At 38.7% G+C, this 25433-nt stretch overlaps 1 protein-coding gene across 1 annotated transcript in view; it reads left to right on the forward strand.

The window, feature by feature from the left end:
- The window catches only part of CNTN4 (contactin 4), a 959269-nt gene that overhangs the window by 810351 nt on the left and 123485 nt on the right, over nucleotides 1–25433 (forward strand). Inside the window, exon 13 of the mRNA XM_060022925.1 lies at nucleotides 4988–5138. Within this exon, the coding sequence (XP_059878908.1) occupies nucleotides 4988–5138 (151 nt within the window). The remainder of the gene's footprint in view (nucleotides 1–4987; nucleotides 5139–25433) is intronic.

Raw genomic sequence — 25433 nt, forward strand, 5'->3', positions numbered from 1 at the left:
TTGAATAACAAAGATTCCACCTATGTCTACACAATTGATTTTTGGCTTTCAAACCTTTATAAAAAGAAAAAAGGGCTAATCTGCATCCTACTTGTTGACAGAGAAAGTGTTGAAAGATCCTGAAATGGTTCCTGTGCTTAAAAGCATTTGTCAGTTATCACAGTGCCTGAAATGCCAACAGTAAAGATGAATTTCTCGTCCATACCAGGATGGGTAAGATATAAGATATGACTACTCAGCAATAGAAAGGAACTCACCTAGCAACCTGGGTGGATCTCAAGAGCATTATGCTGACTGAAAAAAAGAAATCCCATAAGATCATATAATGTATGATTTTATATATACATATATATATTTTTTTTTCTCAAAACTATAGAGTTGCAGAACAGATTGGTAGATTCTAGGCATAGGGAGGACAAACAGGAGGGTGTTGGATGTGCCTCTAAAAGGGTAGCCTGAGAGAGATCTTTGTGGTGATGGAAGCGTTCTGTATCTTTATTTCAGTGAAAGGTACAAACATCGAAGTATTTCATAAAATAACATAGAACTCTACACCCTGTGCCCATGATCAGTTTTCTTGTTTTGATGTTGTACTATGCTCACATAAGCTGTAACCACTGAGAGAAACTCAGTGAAGGATACACAGGACCTCTCTGTACTATCTTTGCAACTTCCTATGAATCTATAATTATTTCAAAATAAAAAGGTTTTTTTTTTCTGTTTTCAAACAAAACTATATTTCTTTAAGCTTTTCAGCTTAAAATGCTCTAAAAATGGTGGTGGTGATAGTAGTAATAGCAGAGGGGAAGAGTTGGTATAAAGGACTTACTCTGGGAAAATATTGAACTAAGTACTTTATGTACAGTACATGTATTTTATTTAATCTGCAAAGCAACCTTGTGACTGTAAATGTTATTTGTTTGGTTTTATAATAACTTTCCCGAAAGAGCAGGAGCCCATAAACAAGAGGTACTATGGTAGGAGGAGCCCTGGGGAAACGGGACATTCAGTGAATGAGACCAAAACCAGCAGGGCAGACTATTAGAGACTTAGAAGGAACACATTATGTTGATGTTAGAACAGAAAACTCTTACTTCAGCATTTCTTGACAGTCTTGTGAATATCATCCCAAGTCAGGCTGATTTTGCATCAGCCATTCTGAAATAATGGATCCAGAAAGAAGAATATTTCCAGTATGGCCAGCTTTCTAGTTACCTACCCAGCAACCAGGAGAGGTTTGGGGTTTTAGTATCTGATACCAGCACTATTTCTTCAGTGGTGGAAATACTTGAATGAATATATGTACTCTGGGTTTATTTTTATGGAGTGATGAGGTAATAAAGATAATAAATAAAAGTTAAAATAATATGAAATTCTGAACTTCTAAAAGAGCCATCCTTAATAGTCTCCATCAACTGGCAGTGTTCCCAGTGTTGTGTCTACAGACTATGATAGAACAGGCACACATAATTATCCTTTCCCCTTCAATAATAGAGTAACACATCACACCCATCTATTTCCCAGATGGGACTGCCACTGCACATCCCATTAAGGAGTTATCATTCTTACTATCTCTCTTGAGAAATGATCCTAAGGCACAACTTCAGTTTTCAAGGGTTCTGTTGGCCCCTTAAAATACCCTTGACATGTGACCAAGAGCCATTTAATTAAGTAAAAACAAACAGTTGAGAATCGCATAGAAGGCTTCTCTCAGCCGGATGATGCTTCTCCTAGGTAATGTAATGTTAATGAATTAAAGATCATTGATAAATAATAAAAAGTTGATTTTCCACAGGGAAGAGGTGGCTTATTCCAACACTGGGTGAGCAGTGCCCCCTAGTCGTCCGTGTAAAAAATAATTGTCCTCGAAGTGTATTAGATTTAGCAAAAGAGGATCTCCCAGGATTGGTGCTACTCTCGGACTCAAGTGGGTAATTGGACAATTGGTTTTATCTTTTCTGAACTACTAGGAACCCACTGAAATCTCACCTTCAAAGTGCACTCACTTTTTCCAGTGCCAGCAAAGGTTGGATTCTAACAGTGCCCTATTGGGACCTTACTAATAACTTAAAACCTGATTCTCTGTGAATGTCAAATTAACAGGGTCCTTTTACTTTGCCTTCAAGCTCTCCTCTCCTGATTACTAACTCTCCTGGTTAGTAATCAGAATAAATATAAGGTACAGACATGAAAGAGCGTCATCCCACAAGCTTTAGGGTATCTCAGGTGTGAAAGATGGTCACAAAATGACAGAGTATTAAGACACCATTAATGGATCAAGTACTCAAAAACAGATGAAGGTCTAACAATTTTGCCCTAGGAAGCATTGCAGCTTATGGTGGCAACTGATAGATTTGCAGAGTTTGGTAACACTAGAAATAAATTAAGCAAACGAAGTAGACAAAGAGAAAAGATTTAAATTTATAATTCTATTTTTACTAGTGAAAGACATTCAAAGGCAGTCTTATCTCTAGGATATCCAAAAGATAATATGCACATACATAGTACAGTACAAATTCTTTTGACACTGGAATGTGTGTTTTCTGCCTTCTGTGTGGCTGATATCATGCTATTTCAAAGCGTAAATGCAATACATAGTTTTTTGACAAATACACCCATGTGTTGTGCATGGTTTGATTTATGTAACTCATTTCAAATGCAACTGCAGAATTCCTGTTGAACAGATGAAAAATGTCTGCCTAAAGTGATAAAAATGTGTGTAGAAAGATATAGTTTTAAGAAGGGATTTTTGTATGTTACAGATTTGTACCTTTATTTCACACAATACCCTTTTTTAAAATGTTCTAGAAACTTGATTTTTTTTTTTTTTACATTAATATGTCAGTTCAGGTGTTTCCATAAGATGGGAGTGAGTCTATTCTGCTACAAGAACCTTTCTGTGGGACTTCCCTGGCGATCCAGTGGTTAAGACTCTGTGCTTCCACTGCAGGGGGCACAGATTCCATCCCTGGTCAGGGAACTAAGATCCCACATGCCATGCGGTGAGGCCAAAAAGAAAAAGAAAAAGTAACTTTTCTGTGTTGAAAATTAGCATGTGTGGGAGTGGCAAATGAGGTCAGTATAGCAGATGCTGCCTTTGTGTATGTCACTAGTTCCAGCAACCGAGAACAAGGCCCACTAACTCAGGTCAACACAGCTAGCCAAGGCAGAAAGCACATTGACCGTGACTGCCATTCAGCCCACATTTTCCTCTTGACTGAGTTTGGTCACGTACTCTAACATAGCGATGTTCAGAGCGTGGTTCTCTTCTGCACTTTGTACTTGTTTTATACTTTACCAATCTCAACTCTTCTCTCTTCCAGCTCCCTTGTTTCATCAAACTGTCTTCATACACACACACACACACACACACACACACACACACACATACACACACACACACACACACTGAAGTCCTGTATTTTTTGTAGTATTTATCTATTAGGGATTTAATCTGTCTTTTCAGTCATGCTAGCATATTTACTAGAATGATTATTGTTTTTGTTAGTATTCCTGTTACATAAATATTGCGTATGTCTGTCCTGACCTTATCTTTTTCAGAACCCTATAATTTTTATTATGTGATTTTGCAGGTCGTACAAGGAATGCATCTATCTAATTATAGCAAAAACATTTGTACTTGCACTCTACTTATTAATTTCATTTATCATTATGGAATTACTCTTTGAATTATAGATTCCCCTCATGAATCCAAGAAGCACAGATTGAAGTATCAATTACCTGCTAGATTCATTTATTTACTTTAATCTTCACGTAGTAAAACCAGCCCCATGTGTACATTGCATCACCCCAGAAAAAGTAACCTTTCCATCTTTCTTTCTTTCTAGACACTGAAAGTATTTCCATGACAAAAGCACTTCATAAAGGTTTTCCTTGCTTCTGCTGAAGCCTGCTTTTATTTTTTTTAATCACCAGCTTACACTTTGGGTACGTTTAAGAAAACTGACCCCTGTCCTCCCCACCTACATACATACACACTCACTACCTGTCCTCTTTTAAGTAATTTGTGGTTAACATTTAAATTTCACATTCAGCATGGTACGAAATCTTAAATTCCATCAGGTCAAATGGCAGTGAGTTAGGGAATTTAAATATGATAAAATTAAGATTCCAGGAGATGAATCTGTGCTCACAACATATCCTAAAACATGTTAATTCAACTAATGCAGAAGAAAATAGAGATTTTTCAGAAAGGCCCCTTCTATATTTCTGTAAGGATACAGATGTATATCTTTTGTTTTAGGAAAGAAAGAATTATTTAATGTTATATCCCCATAACTACATATTTGGTGTCAACATGAATGAATTTTTAGAATACTGGTAGTGAGGATAGAATCGAGTTTTGTAAGAGTAAGTCACAATTTATCCAGCAAGAACCAAGCACTGCATTGGGCAGTAGCAGTGGAAAGCTGAACAAAGTCGTTGATTTTAAGGAGAAGCTTTACAGATGGTGATGCTATAGACATTTCAGCACATCTTCTGATGGAGACATGCACAGAGTGCTATGGAAAAGAGCAGAGGTGGTAACTGTCAATGAAGGGAAGGTTTAGTCTACACAATCAGAAAAATACCTTATGGGTTTTTGTTTTGTCTCTCCTTTTTGCTTCCCTGAAAATTTTAAATTTATCTTCATTTGAACATGGAATTTTTTTTTTTAAAGAATCACTCAGTAAGGTGATAGAATGTTCTATATTTTGATCTTCACGTTGGAGTGTACCAAATGCATCAAGCTGTGTGCACTTACAACTGGTATATTTTACCATATACAAATTACAGCTCAACTTTTCATAATCTATCAAAACATCCAGTGCTACTCCCTTTACTTCAGAAAAAAATGTAGCATCCTCCCTTTGATGCCCAAGACAGCAATAAGTCCATTACAGAAAGAAAAAAGCCATAAAGAATGATCTAGTGGGTTTTTTCTTCCATAATAATTAATTATTCTATTTTCTATATTCTCTTCCAGCTGTGGGCCCAGATTTTTCAAGAACCCTCTTAAAAAGAGTAACGCTTGTCAAAGTGGGAGGTGAAGTTGTCATTGAGTGTAAGCCGAAAGCCTCTCCGAAACCTGTCTACACCTGGAAGAAAGGAAGAGACGTATTAAGAGAAAATGAAAGGTATTATCTTGAAGTAATTTTAATATTTGATTAACCTGCAATAATTTATAGGTCTGTTATTAATAGTCCTAGAGGGAAGAATTTACTCTCTGCTCTTCGTGAATTAACTGTTAATCAAAGAACTGAAGGTTTGGAAAAGGGTGGTAAATTAGTTGGTCTTTATAATCCTTCCTGATATTAAGATTCTAGAATCTTCCTGCACAGAGAGGTCACATGATCCCTCTTGAAGGCTGTTGGAGCTGCCCAAAGATGAGCAACTAGAAATAATCTTTCTTAATTTTGGCCTAAAATTTATTTGTAGGTTTGCCCACTTTTCTCCATCCTACCTCCTTTTCGTATAAACGAGTAAATCCAGTTCTTCTTTGCGATGACAACCCCTTCAGATAGTTGGCAGTGGCTAGTATGTCTCTTGTTAGTCTCTCCTTTTTTGGAGCTAAATGTCTCTAATTCCAAAACTCATTCTCAAATAGGATGGTTTTGATCATTTTAATCATGTCTTTGTGAAACAGAGTTCCAAAAAGAAACTTTTTTGGAAAAGTTTTTTTTTTTTTCTTTCTGATATCTAAACTCGTCACCCGTGTTTCCTATTGTAAGGGAATTACGTTTAGAAGTCATGTTGTTTATACAGTGTAATTACAGGGGTTGTTGGGGTTTTAGGTCACATTGTGACAGATGGCAGGTATCTCTTACGACCTTTTCTTGGCCATCACCTCCATAAAATATACCCCCCACCCCTTTCCATAATTTACTCAATCTGTTGGAAAATGATAATGGCACATGAGTCCATGTCCCACATCAGATCACATATACCAGCTCTATACATAACGATTTTCATGGATGCTAAAGGTCAAGTACTCAAAGATGCAATTGGGGAAGGCTGTAAAAATGTGTATGTATCAACTTTATACCTGTACACCTTTGGATTTGCATATGCAAAGTAGATCATTGCACTGATGATATTGTCCTTATTAATGATTTTTGCCAACAAACCTGATATGGTTTATAGATGGTGTATTCACATATATTAAATCTGTAATATACATCTCTCTCTGATTTCTGTCATATCAAGAAAGCAGTATAGTTTACAAATTATTGGCATGGCATTTAAATCTGGAGCCAAAGTTGGAACTTGAGAGCACAGTTTCTTATTTTATGTACCACATGTATTGCTTAGATTAAGGCTGAATTTTTCAAGTTTTAATATAACCATGATATAAAGAAAACAATTTTTTTAATAATATGAATAAGAGACAGACATGTCAAAAACCGTGAATGAATGAAGCTTGAGCAACATGGTAGATCAAAATCCAGGAGAGGCAAATAAGCTTTGCCACTGTCACAAGCAGCCTGCAGTGTTTTAAAATGAAAGGAAATTTCCCATCCACACTGCACGCGCACCAGGGGTCTGCTGGGGGCTTTACTGCCCTCTAAAGTCTAGGCTGGTAGGATAGCACTCTCTGGAACATTCGAATTGCAGAAGGAAAAGAGGGTGGCTAAACATGCATGGGCTCTTAAAGCTTCTGCCCAGAAGTGAAACACTTCTTTTTCACTCATGTTTCAATGGCCAAAACAAGTCACATGGCTCTGCCCAAATTCAACCCAGCAGGGAAATACAGTCTTACTATGTGCCTAGAAGAAAAGGGACAGCCTAACATTTTGAACAGTATTAATGATTGTGTACCACTGCTATAACTTAATCATTGCTATAAGTTGATTAAATTAACTATGGGAAAATGATATATCAATATCAAGAATTATTTTTAATAAGTGAATTTAATTGACTGTTTCTACACTTAGCTTACCACAAAGCTTATCTCTCTCCAATTTTTGTTTTTTCTTCTGACTTGATTAATGGGGTTCAAATATTGCTTCAACATTTATGTGGCACTAAGGGTATCTTTAAAGCGAGGGAACTTCCCATCATTACTCAAGTCTTAGTATTTATCATCTCCACCTCCAGTGTCACCAGGCATGACCCAAACTATCAGTATTAGCACTTTTTCTCTCCGTGGGTGCTGTGTTCTCACAGTTTTATTTCTCCCTGCTACCCCGCTCAAAATGTATTAAACAGGTAGGTTGATTTCCCTAATGTAAATGAATCCAAAAGCTGGCCAGGTGTAACTTAAAGGGGAATGGTGGGGACTTCAGTGTGTGCCCCGTCCAAGGGAGACACCTGCCACTCAATTCTAGCATATTTTTGCCACCAAATGGAGATGCAGGTCTGTTGCCTCCCCACCATCTCATTTTTCAAGGGAAACTAGAAATAAGGAATTTAATTTGAACTATCTTAATTTTTAATCATCAGCACCTTTTTAAAATTTTAATGTTAGTACAATATGGTCCACACATCCATGGACCAAGTTTACTCCATGGGCTGCTGGTTTTTAAGTTACGAGAAAGACATAATCTCAGCTGAACATCCTGTAATTTCTGAAAAGTGTAAAAAAATAAGAAAGATATTACCATTATTTTCTCATTGGCAGAGAAGAAATTCCACCATTTTCCTCTATTTTTTCTGAAAAAGGAGAAGCATAATTAAGTGGATAAGTGAACAAAAGCAATCATATGCAGAATTCAGAAGTGAAAAATTTTAGAATTCCTATTTTAGGAAAGGATTGACATTGTTAGAACAACACAAAAGGAAAAATTCTTTGACTGTGTCCAGTGTTGAGTAATACTTTCTAATATACTGACTTTTTAGCCCTAATTCTTTTTTTTTTTTTACATCTTTATTGGAGTATAATTGCTTTACAATGGTGTGTTAGTTTCTGCTTTATAACAAAGTGAATCAGTTATACATATACATATGTTCCCATATCTCTTCCCTCTTGTGTCTCCCTCACTCCCACCCTCCCTATCCCACCCCTCTACGTGGTCAGAAAGCACCAGTTGATCTCCCTGTGCTATGTGGCTGCTTCCCACTAGCTATCTATTTTACATTTGGTAGTGTATATATGTCCATGCCACTCTCTCGCTTTGTCACAGCTTACCCTTCTCCCTCCCCATATCCTCAAGCCCATGCTCTAGTAGGTCTGAGTCTTTATTCCTGTCTTACCCCTAGGTTCTTCATGACATTTTTTCTCTTAAATTCCTTATATATGTGTTAGCATACAGTATTTGTCTTTCTCTTTCTGACTAACTTCACTCTGTATGGCAGACTCTAGGTCCATCCACCTCATTACAAATAGCTCCATTTCGTTTCTTTTTATGGCTGAGTAATATTCCATTGTATATATGTGCCACATCTTCTTTATTGGTTCATCCAATGATGGATACTTAGGTTGTTTCCATCTCCTGGCTATTGTAAATAGAGCTGCAATGAACATTTTGGTACATGAGTCTTTTTGAATTATGGTTTTCTTAGGGTATATGCCCAGTAGTGGGATTGCTGGGTCATATGGTAGTTCTATTTGTAGTTTTATAAGGAACTTCCATACTGTTCTCCATAGTGGCTGTACCAATTCACATTCCCACCAGCAGTGCAAGAGTGTTCCCTTTCCTCCACACCCTCTCCAGCATTTATTGTTTCTAGATTTTTTGAAGATGGCCATTCTGACTGGTGTGAGATGATATCTCATTGTAGTTCTGATTAGCATTTCTCTAATGATTAATAATGTTGAGCATTCTTTCATGTGTTTGTTGGCAGTCTGTATATCTTCTTTGGAGAAATGTTTATTTAGGTCTTCTGCCCATTTTTGGATTGCATTGTTTGTTTTTTTGTTATTGAGCTGCATGACCTGCTTATAAATTTTGGAGATTAATCCTTTGTCAGTTGCTTCATTTGCAAATATTTTCTCCCATTCTGAGGGTTGTCTTTTGGTCTTGTTTATGGTTTCCTTTGCTGTGCAAAAACTTTGAAGTTTCATTAGTTCCCATTTGTTTATTTTTGTTTTTATTTCCATTTCTCTAGGAGGTCGGTCAAAAAGGATCTTGCTGTGATTTAAGTCATAGAGTGTTCTGCCTATGTTTTCCTCTAAGAGTTTGATGGTTTCTGGCCTTACATATAGGTCTTTAATCCATTTTGAGCTTATTTTTGTGTATGGTGTTAGGGAGTGATCTAATCTCATACCTTTACATGTACCTGTTCAGTTTTCCCAGCACCACTTACTGAAGAGGCTGTCCTTTCTCCACTGTACATTCCTGCCTCCTTTATCAAACATAAGGTGACCATATGTTCGTGGGTTTATCTCTGGGCTTTCTATCCTGTTCCATTGATCTATCTTTCTGTTTTTGTGGCAGTACCTTCCTGTCTTGATTACTGTAGCTTTGTAGCATAGTCTGAAGTCAGGGAGCCTGATTCCTCCAGGTCTGTTTTTCGTTCTCAAGATTGCTTTTGCTATTCGGGGTCTTTTGTGTTTCCATACAAATTGTGAAATTTTTTGTTCTAGTCCTGTGAAAAATGCCAGTGGTAGTTTGATAAGGATTGCATAGAATCTGTAGATTGCTTTGGGTAGTAGAGTCATTTTCACAATGTTGATTCTTCCAATCCAAGAACATGGTATATCTCTCCATCTATTTGTATCATCTTTAATTTCTTTCATCAGTGTCTTATAATTTTCTGCATACAGGTCTTTTGTCTCCTTAGGTAGGTTTATTCCTAGATATTTTATTCTTTTTGTTGCAATGGTAAATGGGAGTGTTTTCTAGTTTTCACTTTCAGATTTTTCATCCTTAGTGTATAGGGATGCCAAAGATTTCTGTGCATTAATTTTGTATCCTGCTACGCTACCAAATTCATTGATAGGCTCTAGTAGTTTTCTGGTAGCATCTTTAGGATGCTCTATGTATAGTATCATGTCATCTGCAAACAGTGACAGCTTTAATTCTTCTTTTCTGATTTGGATTCCTTTTATTTCCTTTTCTTCTCTGATTGCTGTGTCTAAAACTTCCAAAACTATGTTAAATAAGAGTGGTGAGAGTGGGCAACCTTGTCTTGTTCCTGATCTTAGTGGAAATGCTTTCAGTTTTACACCATTGAGGACGATGTTGGCTGTGGGTTTGTCATATATGGTCTTTATTATGTTGAGGAAAGTTCCCTCTATGCCTACTTTCTGCAGGGTTTTTATCATAAATTGGTGTTGAATTTTGTCGAAAGCTTTCTCTGCATCTATTGAGATGATCATATGGTTTTTCTCCTTCAATTTGTTAATATGGTGTATCACATTGATTGATTTGCGTATATTGAAGAATCCTTGCATTCCTGGAATAAACCCCACCTGATCATGGTGTACAATCCTTGTAATGTGCTGTTGGATTCTGTTTGCTAGTATTTTGTTGAGGATTTTTGCATCTATGTTCATCAGTGATATTGGCCTGTAGTTTTCTTTCTTTGTGACATCCTTGTCTGGTTTTGGTATCAGGATGATGGTGACCTCGAAGAATGAGTTTGGGAATGTTCCTCCCTCTGCTATATTTTGAAAGAGTTTGAGAAGGATAGGTGTCAGCTCTTCTCTAAATGTTTGACAGAATTTGCCTGTGAAGCCATCTGGTCCTGGGCTTTTGTTTGTTGTAAGATTTTTAATCACAGTTTCAATTTCAGTGCTTGTGATTGGTCTGTTCATATTTTCTATTTCTTCCTGATTCAGTCTTGGCAGGTTGTGCATTTCTAAGAATTTGTCCATGTATTCCAGGTTGTCCATTTTACTGGCATAGAGTTGCTTGTAGTAATCTCTCATGATCTTTTGTATTTCTGCAGTGTCAGTTGTTGCTTCTCCTTTTTCATTTCTAATTCTATTGATTTGAGTCTTCTCCCTTTTTTTTCTTGACGAGTCTGGCTAATGGTTTATCAATTTTGTTTATCTTCTCAAGGAACCAGCTTTTAGTTTTATTGATCTTTGCTATCGTTTCCTTCATTTCTTTTTCATTTATTTCTGATCTGATTTTTATGATTTCTTTCCTTCTGCTAACTTTGGGTTTTTTTTGTTCTTCTTTCTCTAATTGCTTTAGGTGCAAGTTTAGGTTGTTTATTTAAGGTGTTTCCTGTTTCTTAAGGTAGGATTCTATTACTATAAACTTCCCTCTTAGAACTGCTTTTCCTGCATCCCATAGGTTTTGAGTCGTCATGTCTCCATTGTCATTTGTTTCTAGGTATTTTTTGATTTCCTCTTTGATTTCTTCAGTGATCACTTCGTTATAAAGTAGTGTATTGTTTAGCCTCCATGTGTTTGTATTTTTACAGATCTTTTCCTGTAATTGATATCTAGTCTCATAGCGTTGTGGTCAGAAAAGATACTTGATACAATTTCAATTTTCTTAAATTTACCAAGGCTTGATTTGTGACACAAGATATGATCTATCCTGGAGGATGTTCCATGAGTACTTGAGAAAAATGTGTATTCTGTTGTTTTTGGATGGAATGTCCTATAAATATCAATTAAGTCCATCTTGTTTAATGTATCATTTAAAGCTTGTGTTCCCTTATTTATTTTCATTTTGGATGATCTGTCCATTGTTGAAAGTGTGGTGTTAAAGGCCCCTACTCTGAATGTGTTACAGTCGATTTCCCATTTTATAGCTGTTAGTATTTGCCTTATGTATTGAGGTGCTCCTATGTTGGGTGCATAAATATTTACAATTGTTATATCTTCTTCTTGGATCGATCCCTTGATCATTATGGAGTGTCCTTCTTTGTCTCTTCTAATAGTCTTTATTTTAAAGTCTATTTTGTCTGATATGAGAATTGCTACTCCAGCTTTCTTTTGGTTTCCATTTGCATGGAATATCTTTTTCCATCCCCTTACTTTCAGTCTGTATGTGTCTCTAGGTCTGAAGTGGGTCTCTTGTAGACAGCATATATATGGGTCTTGTTTTTGTATCCATTCAGCCAATCTGTGTCTTTTGGTGGGAGTATTTAGTCCATTTACATTTAAGGTAATTATCAATATGTATGTTTGTATTCCCATTTTCTTAATTGTTTTGGGTTCGTTATTGTACGTCTTTTCCTTCTCTTGTGTTTCTTGCCTAGAGAAGATCCTTTAGCATTTGTTGTAAAGCTGGTTTAGTGGTGCTGAACTCTCTCAGCTTTTGCTTGTCTGTAAAGGTTTTAATTTCTCCATCAAATCTGAATGAGATCCTTGCTGGGTATAGTAATCCTGGTTGCAGGTTTTTCTCCTTCATCACTTTAAATATGTCCTGCCAGTCCCTTCTGGCTTACAGAGTTTCTGCTGAAAGATCAGCTGTTAACCTTATGGGGATTCCCTTGTGTGTTATTTTTCCCTTGCTGCTTTTAATATGTTTTCTTTGTATTTGATTTTTGACAGTTTGATTAATATGTGTCTTGGCGTATTTCTCCTTGGATTTATCCTGTATGGGACTCTCTGTGCTTCCTGGACTTGATTAACTATTTCCTTTCCCATATTAGGGAAGTTTTCAACTATAATCTCTGCAAATATTTTCCCAGTCCCTTTCTTTTTCTCTTCTTCTGGGACCCCTATATTTCGAATGTTGGTGTGTTTAATGTTGTCCCAGAGGTCTCTGAGACTGTCCTCAGTTCTTTTCATTCTTTTTTCCTTATTCTGCTCTGCAGTAGTTATTTCCACTATTTTATCTTCCAGGTCACTTATCCGTTCTTCTGCCTCAGTTATTCTGCTATTGATCCCATCTAGAATATTTTTAATTTCATTTATTGTGTTGTTTATCGTTGTTTGTTTCATCTTTAGTTCTTCTAGGTCCTTGTTAAATGTTTCTTGCATTTTGTCTATTCTATTTCCAAGATTTTGGATCATCTTTACTATCATTATTCTGAATTCTTTTTCGGGTAGACTACCTATTTCCTCTTCATTTGTTAGGTGTGGTGGGTTTTTATCTTGCTCCTTCATCTGCTGTGTATTTTCCTGTCTTCTCATTTTGCTTATCTTACTGTGTTTGGCATCTCCTTTTTGCAGGCTGCAGGTTCGTAGTTCCCCTTGTTTTTGGTGTCTGTCCCCAGTGGCTAAAGTTGGTTCAGTGGGTTGTGTAGGCTTCCTGTTGGAGGGGACTAGTGCCTGTGTTCTGATGGATGAGGTTGGATCTTGTCTTTCTGGTGGGCAGGTCCACGTCTGGTGGTGTGTTTTGGGGTGTCTGTGAACTTATTATGATTTTAGGCAGCCTCTGTACTAATGGGTGGGGTTTTGTTCCTGTCTTGCTAGTTGTTTGCCATAGGGTGTCCAGCACTGTAGCTTGCTGGTCGTTGAGTGAAGCTGGGTGCTGGTGTTGAGATGGAGATCTCTGGGAGATTTTTGCCATTTGATACTATGTGGAGCTGAGAGGTCTCTAGTGGACCAGTGTCCTGAAGTTGTCTGTCCCACCTCAGAGGCACAGCACTGACTCCTGGCTGCAGCTCCAAGAGCCTTTCATCCACACGGCTCTTTTTCATATTCTTTTCCGTTATGGTTTATCACAGGATATTGAATATAGTTCCCTGTGCTCTACAGTAGGAACTTGCTGTTTATCTATCCTGTATGTAATAGATTGCATCTTCTAATCCCAAACTCCCAATCCATACTTCCCCCACTCTCCCCTCCCCCTTGACAACCACAAGTCTGTTCTCTATGTCTGTGAGTCTGTTTTTGTTTCATAGATATGTTGATTTGTATTATATTTTTAGATTTCACATATAAGTGATATCATATGGTATTTGTCTTTCTCTTTCTGACTTACTTCACTTAGTATAATAATCTCTAGGTCCATCCTTGTTGCTGCAAATGGCATTATTTCATTCTTTTTTTATGGCTGATTAGTATTCCATTGTATATATGTACCATGTCTTCTTTATCCATTCATCTGTCAACGGACATTTAGGTTGTTTCCATGTCTTGGCTATTTATTGTAAATAGTGCTGCTATGAACATAGGGGGTGCATGTATCTTTTCGAATTATAATTTTGTGTGGGTGTATGCCCAGGAGTGGGACTGCTGGATCATATAGCAACTCTATTTTTTGTTTTTGTTTGTTTGTTTGTTTTTGTTTTTTTTGCGGTATGCGGGCCTGTCACTGTTGTGGCCTCTCCCGTTGCAGAGCACAGGCTCCGGACGCACAGGCTCAGCGGCCATGGCTCACGGGCCCAGCTGCTCCGTGTCATGTGAGATCTTCCCACACCGGGGCACGAACCCGTGTCCCCTGCATCGGCAGGCGGACTGTAACCACTGCGCCACCAAGGAAGCCCGATTTTTGGTTTTTTGAGGAACTTCCATAATGTTTTTCGTAGTGGCTGCACCAATTTACATTCCCAACAGTGCAAGAGGGTTCCCTTTTCTCCACACTCTCTCCAACATTTGTTACTTGTAGACTTTTTAGTGTTGGCCTTTAACATTTGAACAAAAGATTATTCATCTCGATTACAAAATATCGATATAAACCAAGTTTCGGTGGAACAAAATTTGTGATCAAGCACCACTTTTTATTAATGTTCTCCCTAGAGCTTATGTTTTGACTTTGCCAAATGCTACTTAAGTGAGTTTTAATTTCACATTTAACTAATCAACTGCCTACAAATGAGTTTACACTAAAAGTATAAGAAGCAACATTTTTAAATGTTTACATTTTGATCTTATATGGTGGTATTATAGTTATCTCAGTGGGTATCGATTCAAAAGTACTGATTTAATGTTAACATGTGAGCAATTTTTAAAATATGTTTGTATGTCCTTACTTTGGTTTTTCAAGGCTTTAGAAATTTAAATCAGATTTACACTGGCCTTATCTATATTAAACCAATCATCTAAATGAAAGACTGAATCTTCAGTTTTTATAGCTTTGCTGTTGTGTAGGCAGAATAGCCATAAACATAAATCATTTCTTGTTTTCTTGTATATTTATCCAACAGTAGGAGTGTAGGCAATAGCAGACATTTAAAACAGGGATGACTTGTCACAGAGGTGCAAGTACTTTACTTCTCAGGAGAGGCCTCTAGATGCCACCAGGGCAGTGGCATCATTTGGATTAATTGAGCAGTTAAGCCAACTAACTGAATAAAGTTGATAATTTTGTTTACTTTTAGTTTCTAGATAGAAGGCACTTGAGGCAGATGAGGTTGAAGTTGATCTATTACAAACAAAAACATCAAAATATAGAAATAACAGAACCATTAATACAAACCTAGGCTCCTAGAATTATAGGGAGCCATTAAACCAACCTGGATGGACTGTTGATTGCAAGTGACAGAAACCCAGCTCTGAGCTGGCTTCAGTATAAAAGGGAATTCATTGGCTCCATGTTTGAGAAGACCAGGGATGGGCTGTGACTTGAGGTGTGACCGGGTTCAGGTGCTTACACGGTGACATCAGGACTGGATGGCTTTCTTCATCTCTTACCAGTGCCTTGCTCGTTGTTGGCTCCATTTTATGATGGGTTGTCCTCTCCTGGTGGTAGGATGCCTGCCAGCAGCACCGTGCTTGCCCTCTCTTCTAACAGTCCCAGAACAGGTGTTCATGAAATTGAATAAACCTGCCTTGGTCAGTGATCTTCCCTGAACCAGTAACATTCAAGGGGGTGTGATGCACTGATTAGAAGCACATGATCGTGTGCTTCTCCTACGAGGCCCTTGGAGAAGTGCCACCTCAGACCTCATGGACTGAGAATGGGACAGGGGTTTCTCCAAAGAAATGTAGGGTCCTACAACCAGAAAAAGAATAAATGGATGCTAGGCAGGCAGTAATGTCAAATTCCTACTCTAGTCATGGAGCCTAGCCTCCATTCCAGGACAGGGAAAACCACAATGGCTGGACCCTCACCTTCCCTGGTTACATCTAAGATGGAGACCTAACTAACTGTAGATTATTTCTTTATAACCAATAGCCTTGTAATTTCCACTCTGAAGTTATACTAAACAATCTAATTCTTTTCCATCACCCCTCTTCCCCTTATATTCTAACAAGCTATTCTCAAGTCCTCTTTCAATTCTTTTCCAAGCCCAAATGTCCCTGATCATCTTCATATGACATTATTTGGCATCCTCTCACTGTCTTAAGCATTTCATTCAATGTCTTTCTGAAAGCCAGAATTAAATCTTCCGTTCAGAATTAAAACAGTATTAATAAGGGAATAAATATCATTCTTTATCTCTGCAGCAAACAATGACAATTGCTGTTTTATTATGTCCCTAAAGAGGAAAAATTATCTTCAGTGAGCTTAGATTAGTAAGGCAGGTGAGTGTACATCATAGAAAGACCACTCCCTCCCAGTGATAATTTTTAAAAATTAACTTAGTGCTTAAAGGGGTAAATCTAGCTGTCTGGAAAATTCACTTAGAGAAAATATTTTATTTCTCACTGAAGCTGAAGAAATGAGTGAAATGTTACTGTAATTAACAATGTGTGAATAATGATTTCTTATTCTTACTCATCCTTGAGAATTTCTCTGCTTCCTTTTAGACATTAGGCTAATACATTGTATCAAGCTAATGTATAATAACTAAGTAGAGATATGCTGCTGAATGTTTCCGAAAAGAAACTTACAGCCTGCATGTCACAGGCATGGTTTCAGAACAGCAGCAGGGCTATTTTGCCAAACTAGCCAACACAAATTTTGATCAACGAACGAAATATTCATTGGATGCTTGCCACATGCTAAGCCCTTTGCTTGGCACTGAGGACAGAGAGAAAGCGGAGACATAAAACCAGCCCTCAAGGTGCTCTTAGAGGACTTCCCTGCTGGCGCAGTGGTTAAGAAGCAACCTGGCAATGCAGGGGACACAGGTTCGAGCCCTAGTCTGGGAAGATCCTACATGCCACGGAGCAACTAACCCCGTGCGCCACAACTACTGAGCCTGCCCTCTAGAGCCCCCAAGCCACAACTACTGAGCTTGCGTGCCACAACGACTGAAGCCCACGCACCTGGAGCCCATGCTCTGCAACAAGAGAAGCCACCGCAATGAGAAGCCTGCGCACCGCAACGAAGAGTAGCCCCACTCGTCACAACTAGAGAAAGCCCGCGTGCAGCAACAGAGACCCAACACAGCCAGAAATAAATAAATAAATTTATTTTTAAAAAAGATGCTCTTAGAACAGTGCAGGGGGCCCAGTAGCAAAATAGCAATATGTTTTTCAATAATCCTAGGGCGTATGTTATAAAGGTGATATATTAAGATGGAGCATTGGAAAAGGTAGGTCAACAATAGATTGTGGAAGCCTTGAATTTTATGTCTGTAGAGTTTAGACTTGAACTCTGGGAGAGAATTGAAGGATTTTATGCAAGGGAGTGCAGAGTCATACACGTGCTACAGAAAGGTTGCTCTGCCTCTGACATGGGGAAAGAATCAGAGTAGAACAAGATTTGGCAAGTACAGAGACCAGTTGCAGGCAGTAGGCTGGGACAGAAATCAAAAGGACTTCAATGATGTCAGTCTTCTGAGAGTATAGGAGAGAAGACAGATAGATGAGCTATTAAAGAGTAGAATTTAAATTTAAGCAGAAAGATTTTTGAAAGAAGGAAGCAAAAAAGAGAATGACTCCTAGGATTCTAACTTGAGCAGCTGGTAGATGGCAGTGCCATTTACCACAATACAGAGTCCAGAAAAAACAAGTTTGAGAGGGGAAAATAAAGACATTAGTATTAACATGTTACATCTGAGGTGCCTGTAAGTGGTGATGTCACATTCAGATTGGAACTCCCATTCAGTGCCACCTTCTCAGCAAAGCCTTTTCCCAACTAACCTATTTCAAATTGTAAACACCGCCCCATCCTCTTTCCATGCTTTATATTTTCCATAGTTCTTATCACCATATAACATGCTGCATATTTGCTTTTTTGTTTTATTATCTGTTTTCTCCACCCTCCATTTAATCATAATGTAAATTCCATGAAAACAGAGACGTGTGTATGTGTGTGTGTTTGTGTGTGTGTGTGTGTGTGTGTGTGTGGCTTAAACAATATAAATTTAATATTATACAGCCTTGGAGGTCATAAGTCTGAAATGGTTCCTCTTGAGCTAAAGTCACGTGTTCCTCCTGGAGGTTCTAGGGGAGACTCGGTGTCTGGCTTTCTAGAGGTCACCTGCATTCCTTGGCGCATGGCGTAGAGCTAACAAAGTCAAGTGCAGTCCAGTTGAGTTCTCACAACACAGCACTGCAACCTCCTCTTCTGCCTCTCTCTTCTACTTTGAAGGACCATCACGGTTACATGGAGCCCTTTGTGTTTTGTCCAATTCTGTAACGGTAGCATCTAGGACAATGCCTGGTACAGAGTAAGTTTTCAGTGAATGAATGTCTAACAGGAACTATGGGTCTGAGTTCAGGAGAGTAAAGACAGAGACCTAGATGTCACCAGTAGATAATAAGCCATGGAGTGGAGAAGTGAATCCAGAGAGAGTTTTGTAGAATGAGAACACCTGTGAATCAAAGGAAGGAACCTTGAGGAACGGCCACATGCAAAGAATGGGTGGAAGCAGAGCCCACTGGGAGGACTGGAGTGGGAATTCAGAGACGTGGGGGAACAAGCAGGAGAGCGTAGTAAACAGAAACTAAGGGAGCAGAAAGTTTCAAGAAGGAGCAAGCACTTGGTGCTTCCAAGCGGTCCGACAAAATAATGGCTCAAAGATGAGTGCTGGACCTAGGAACCTTAATATCACCTTGGGCGAGCACATTGAGGCCACAGTGGACACATTCTGAAGACAATAAAATGGTATAATTATCCATATTCTTAGGCATTCCTTCCCAGACTGAAATATATGTTTATGTTTGCCTGACCCCCCACGGTATAATCAGAGCAAGTCTAACATCCTGTGAGACTCTTCAACCCAAATAGGGATAAAATGCATGTGTCTTGTCTAGAGACATTGAAGTCTTCATCCAAGGTGAAAGTAGATCATGGCTCTAATTTGCCTCTCTTCCCAAAGGCCTTTGGAAGGGTTGAAATGCATGTAAAAGGTGGAGGAAAATCCCAGCACAGGGCAGCAAAACTCCATGTTGTCTATAAGGTATGAAACTCTGGTCTGAAGACACTGGCAGTCTGGGAGGCAGAGCAAATGTGATGGCAGGTATTTGCCCAGAAGGCTGATGGCAATCCTTGCATGGAAAGGAAAGTTTATTGCTTCAGGCGTTCTGTTTCCCTTCTGGAGGCAGTGTGTCTATATATGTGCTCTTAATGAGAAACCTGCCCTCAGGATATCTCTTACAGGGGCTGCAGAGGCATACAGCTCTGTTATTAGGAATTCTGCCCTGGGGAACAATTATGTTATTGCAATAATTAGAGGCACTTCATCTCCGTAATAATGGAAATCCTGTCTTGGAGGCAAAACATCATCAAAGCAACTTGAGCATCATTGCTCTCGGTAGAATCTGTTGCCCTGCTTATTGGCAGTACTATATCATTTAAATTTTGCATGTGTAGTCATGGAAATAGGCAGGGCTTATCCTGCTCTCCAGTTCAGACCTGGAACTTTCCCCCATTCCTTCCGCCTGACTCTCCTAGAGCCATGCATAAAATAGTTATGGCTTTGAGTTCCCCTGAAGAGCAGTTGCAGAAGAGTTTAGAGACATTTGTTTTTAAATGTCTGTAATGGTACACAGACCCTGTCCTGTGGAGACTCCATGAATTCAACTCTCAGCCACCAGCCTTTCCTACCTCAGTATAGTTATGTCATATTGTTTTATGGCCAGGATTTAAAGTGATCTCCAAATTCAGGCAGGGACTACCTGCCACCTGTTCTATTCATATGCTCACAGTATTGGTTATGCCTCAGGATATGCTGGCAAGAGAACTGAATTTTTATGTGGAAGTATTTTCAAAAAGGTCCCCAATCTAAAGGGAACACCTGATAAAATCCTTCTAGCTGTCTCCCATGTTCATTGTTTCTCTGTCAGTCAGTCCTCTGCCCCTGTCCTAGTTTCTACCCTTATTATCTCTCGTATAGACTTTGCCACTGTTAAACTAACGTCTTAACTGGTTTATTTGAAACCAGCCCTCACTCAAATCTTCCACGAGATCAAACTTCCCACATCACATCCCTGGTATATTCAATTCAGTAGACATCTGTCACACCCTTCCTCCGTATAAGACACATTTGAGATTATGAACATAATTTAAAACACGGTTCTACAGGTGTCATTTTTTTTTATTGGAGTATATTTGCTTTACAAGGTTGTGTTAGTTTCTGCTGTACAACAGAGTGAATCAGCTATATGTGTACCTGTATCCCCTCCCTCATGAGCCTCCCTTCCACCCTCCCCATCCCACCCCTCTAGGTCGTCACAGAGCACTGAGCTCTGTGCTATACAGCAGTTTCCTACTAGCTATCTGTTTTACACATAGTAGTGTATATATGTCAGTGCTACTCTCTCAAATCGTCCCACCCTCCCCTTCCCCCACTGTGTCCACAAGTTCATTCTCTACGTCTGCATCTCTTTTCCTGCCCTACAAATAGGTTCATCAGTATCATTTTTCTAGATTCCATGTATATGCACTAATATATGATATTTGTTTTTCTCTTTTTGACTTCACTCTGTATGACAGACTCTAGGTTCATCCACATCACTACAAATGACTCAATTTTGTTCCTTTTTATGGCTAATATTCCATTGTATGTATGTGCCACATTTTCTTTATCTGTTCATCTGTCAGTGAACATTTAGGTTGCTTCCATGTCCTGGCTATTGTAAATAGTGCTGCAGTGAACATTGTGGTACATGACTCTTTTTGAATTATGGTTTTCTCAGGGTATATGCCCTGTAGTGGGATTGCTGGGTCATATGGTAGTTATATTTGTAGTTTTTAAGGAACCTACATACTGTCCTCCATAGTGGCTGTATCAATTTACATTCCCACCAACAGTGCAAGAGGATTCCTTTTTCTTCACACCCTCTCCAGCATTTATTGTTTGCAGATTTTTTGATGATGGCCATTCTGACCAGTGTGAGGTGATACCTCATTGTGGTTTTGACTTGCATTTCTCTAATGATTAGTGATGTTGAGCATCTTTTCATGTGTTTGTTGGCAATCTGTTATATCTTCTTTGGAGAAATGTCTATTTAGGTCTTCCACCCATTTTTTGATTGGGTTTTTTGTTTTTTTGATATTGAGCTGCATGAGCTGCTTGTATATTTTGGAGATTAATCCTTTGTCAGATGCTTCATTTGCAAATGTTTCCTCCCATTCTGAGGGTTGTCTTTTCGTCTTGTTTATGGTTTCCTTTGCTGTGCAAAAGCTTTTATGTTTAATTAGGTCCCATTTATTTATTTTTGTTTTTATTTTCATTACTCTAGGAGGTGGGTCAAAAAAGATCTTGTTGTGGTTTATGTCAAAGAGTGTTCTGCCTATGTTTTCTTCTAAGAGTTTTATAGTGTCTGGCCTTACATATAGGTCTTTAATCCATTTTGAGTTTACACACAGAAATCTCTTGCATCCCTATACACTAACAAAGAAAAATCAGAAAGAGAAATTTAGGAAACACTCCTATTTACCATTGCAACAAATAGAATAAAATACCTAGGAATAAGCCTACCTAAGGAGGCAAAAGACCTGTATGCAGAAAACTATAAGACACTGATGAAAGAATCAAAGACGACACAAATAGATGGAGAGATGTACCATGTTCTTGGATTGGAAGAATCCACATTGTGAAAATGACTATACTACCCAAAGCAATCTATAGCTTCAGTGCAATCCCTATCAAATTACCAATGGCATTTTTCAAAGATCTAGAACAAAAAATATTACAATTTGTATGGAGACACAAAAGACCCTGACTAGCCAAAGCCATCTTGAGAAAGAAAAATGGAGCTGGAGGAATCAGACTCCCTGTCTCCAGACTATAGTACAAAGCTACAATAATCAAGACAGTATGATACTGGCACAAAAACAGAAATATAGATCAATAGGAACAGGATAGAAAGCCCAGAGATAAACCCACGCACCTATGGTCACCTTATGTTTGACAAAGGAGGCAAGAATATACAATGGAGAAAAGACAGCCTCTTCAAGAAGTGGTGCTGGGAAAACTGGACAGCTACATGTAAAAGAATGAAATTAGAACACTACCTAACACCATACAGGTGTCATTTTGAAAGGGAAAAAATTTCTACAGTGGTTTAAAGGAAAGAGAATTTTCATCTTTTACAGGTATAAATTTTATTTTTTAACAGTATATAAAATATCATTGTATAGTCTCAACACGCATATACATATTCATATTTTGATATACATGCAGAGAAAAAGCCTGGAAGGAACTCCACCAAAATAGTAATGGTGGTTTGCCTGGGAGTTGGGAGTATGGATTTCTTTCTTTTTCCTTTCTTCCTTCTTTCCATCCTTTCCACTCTCCTTCCTTCCTTCCTTCTCTTTACAGTTATAAATTTTGCGTTTATGGGTATGATTATTTTATTAATGTTTATTTCCCATAACAGGCTGAAATGACCATGAGCAAAGATGCCATGTGTGTTTGAGCACATGAGTGCCCCCACTCCTGGTACTGTGCCTAGAATACCGTAGATACTTAGGATTTTTGTACGAAATGAATGAACCAACCATCCTGCATCATCTGATTCTTAGAGGAGATCAGTGGAGAAGGTGGTGATGGGATATTTAAGTGAAAGGAGCAGCAGGAATAAAACATATTCAAAAGGAAAGTACAGAGGAATTTTTGAACAGGGGGAGATCAGGCTGAAAAATTTCTCAAAAGCAGGCTGAGGAACTGATACTTCACTGGGGAATAGACAGAGTTAGGAAATGATTTGGGCATGGCTCTCCGCACTCCTTTTAAATTGTTTCTCATCCTTGATCAGTTGTGTTCGATGTGTGTATTCAGAAAGCATCTGCTGGGCCTTCTTGTGCACCCATCTGGGAACTCACTTGACCTTCCTAGGGTCTCTCCATCCCTCAAGCAGAGATCCACAGGTAGTTCCCAAATTCAGGTCTGCAGGCTGGTGCTGAGCTAACTGCATTGGGACCAACAGAGGTGCATTTAAAAATACAGCATCCCACTCTCTGTCCCCAAAGATTCTTTCTAAGGAATTCTGAGATGAGACCAGGAGTCTGAATAGGTTTTTAAGTTTCCCAGGTGATTCTAATGCACAACCAGGTGTGGCACTATATTAATGGCTTCCCATTAACCTCAGGACAGACAGCCCATCACATGACCAACAAAACCCTAAACTGGTCACGCTCCAGCCACACTGTCCCAACTGCTCTCTCTTAGTCTCCCTGAATCTTACTTCTTGAGCCACATGGACCTCCTGTCATTTCTTCAAATCGCCTTATTCTTCCTGCCACAATGCTTTTCAACAAGCTGTTCTTTTTGCCCCAAACTTTCTTATCCAGTGCTTGACAAACTACAGCCCCACAGCCACATCCAGCCCTCCACCTGTGTTTGCACAGCCCGCCTGCTTGAGAATGGTTTTACATTTTCAAACGATAGGAAAAAAATAAAAAGGAAAAGAGCATTTTGTGACACATGAAAATTAGATGAAATTCGAATTTCAGCATCCACAAATAAAGTTTTATTGGACCCAGCCCCATACTCATTCATTAACAAATTGTCTAGGCTGCTTTTGTGCTCCATGGGCGGCAGGGTTGAGTAGTTGCAACAGAAACCACCTAGCTTGCAAAGCCTCAAATATTTACTATCTGGCCCTTTACAGAAAAAGTTTGTGTCCCTCGATCTAACGCATGGCATGTTTCTAGAAATGAGGGGTATTAAAACATCTTCCAGTAACACAACTCTCCCTTTGCCTGGCTTTTTTATTTTGGTTTTATTTTGGTTTGCTGTCTTTTACCTGTTCTTTGTGACTTACGTTTTGATTAAATTGTCACTTTTACTGGGTCCATCAAATGCAAAGTGAAGAGGAAGTAAATCTGGCTGGAGACCTAAATGCTGTCCCTTCTGTCTCTAGAGCAGTGGCTCCCAAATTTTGCTAGAGGGAACTTCTTTTAATGCCCCCAAAGCCTTGAACTCCCTGGAGAAATCAGCAGAGGGGAGCTTGCGAAGTGAAGACCTGAAAGGTGAGAGATGTTGGCGATGGAGAGGGAAGTGTATTTCTGGATCCTCTTCCCTAAATTTCTAGAAAACCAGTAAAAGAATGAAGCGATGGGAACTCTTCATCCCAGGTTAAGCATCTGTGGTTTACACTGACTGTTTTGCAGAGGGGTTTTCATTTTCACTTTGATTATAAAAATTATTTTTTAAATGATAAATGGTCTATTTCAGTTGAAGGAGGAGAGAGGAGATAGAAACCCCAAGACTCGCTTCCTAGGGTTTTATAAAATTCAGCTATTATGACAATATATACACACATGAAACAATTTGGAAACCACCAGTGAAGTACAAATTAACATAATATCTTCCAAACAGAAATAGGCGGCAGTGCTTAGGGAACACACAGAGAAGAAACTCTCAGAGTTAGGCAGGGTCTGCCAGAACTGGCTTCCAACTGGAGTTTAAGCAGTTGTGAAAGAAAGTGGTTGACATAGGCAGAGGGGGAAACGGGAGGTCTCCGTGTGGGAGCTCGTGTATGTGCAAGATGAAGGGACAGATGTGAGCAAGTCAAAAGGTATCCAGCCAAGTGGGAGACTGGGTGTCGACCGAGTTTAGATGGAAGAAATGGAAGAATAATCAGTAGGGAGATGCTTCAGATTTCTTAACAAGAGATGATTACATTTTGAAATAATGTTGACATATAAAATAATAGTGACAGAAACACTGTGAGTCGTCTTGGCTCTGAAACAGCTCAGAAATCTCTAGTTATTAAGTTGAAATGAGACTTTGATCTCCCTTTATGTCACTAGTACATTCACGAATAAACCTTGTGCCTTGGGAATCCTTGGGGATTCAGGATACTGATTACTTTGGCTCTTTTCCTGTATTTCCTAGTTTTCTTGTGGCCATCGCTTTTCTCCCATTTGTGAATAATATTACCTCACTTTTTTCAGTCTTTACTATGCCCTCTGCTAAACACTTTAAATGTGTTTTCTTTTAGTCCTCAGAAAAACTTAATGAGATCAGTCCTATTATTTAACCCCATCTTTTAGATAAGGAAATCTAGGCCCAGAGAGGGTTTTCACCCTACCTAAGGTTGCAAAGCTTGGTAGTGTTAGAGCTGGGATTCAAATCCAGGTCACACTTATTCCAGAAGCCATGTCTCTACCAGCTTTGCTTGAAGAAGGAACAAGCATTAGATGCTTCTCTCTACTTAAAGAGAGCATGGAATCTGGTGGTAAGCCAATAAATTATTAGTAAAAATAAAGCTCTGCTTACATTACCTCCCTTTTGAAACTGGAATATTGCTGATGCCTTTAATATAGATAAATTGGCCAGAAGCAGCTTTTACTGGTACTCATTTCATATTTTCAATAATAAATTGGCAGCCTTCAGATCCATGGCTTTCTAGT

This window comes from Delphinus delphis, chromosome 10, assembly GCF_949987515.2.
Source record: "Delphinus delphis chromosome 10, mDelDel1.2, whole genome shotgun sequence".
Taxonomy (NCBI): domain Eukaryota; kingdom Metazoa; phylum Chordata; class Mammalia; order Artiodactyla; family Delphinidae; genus Delphinus; species Delphinus delphis.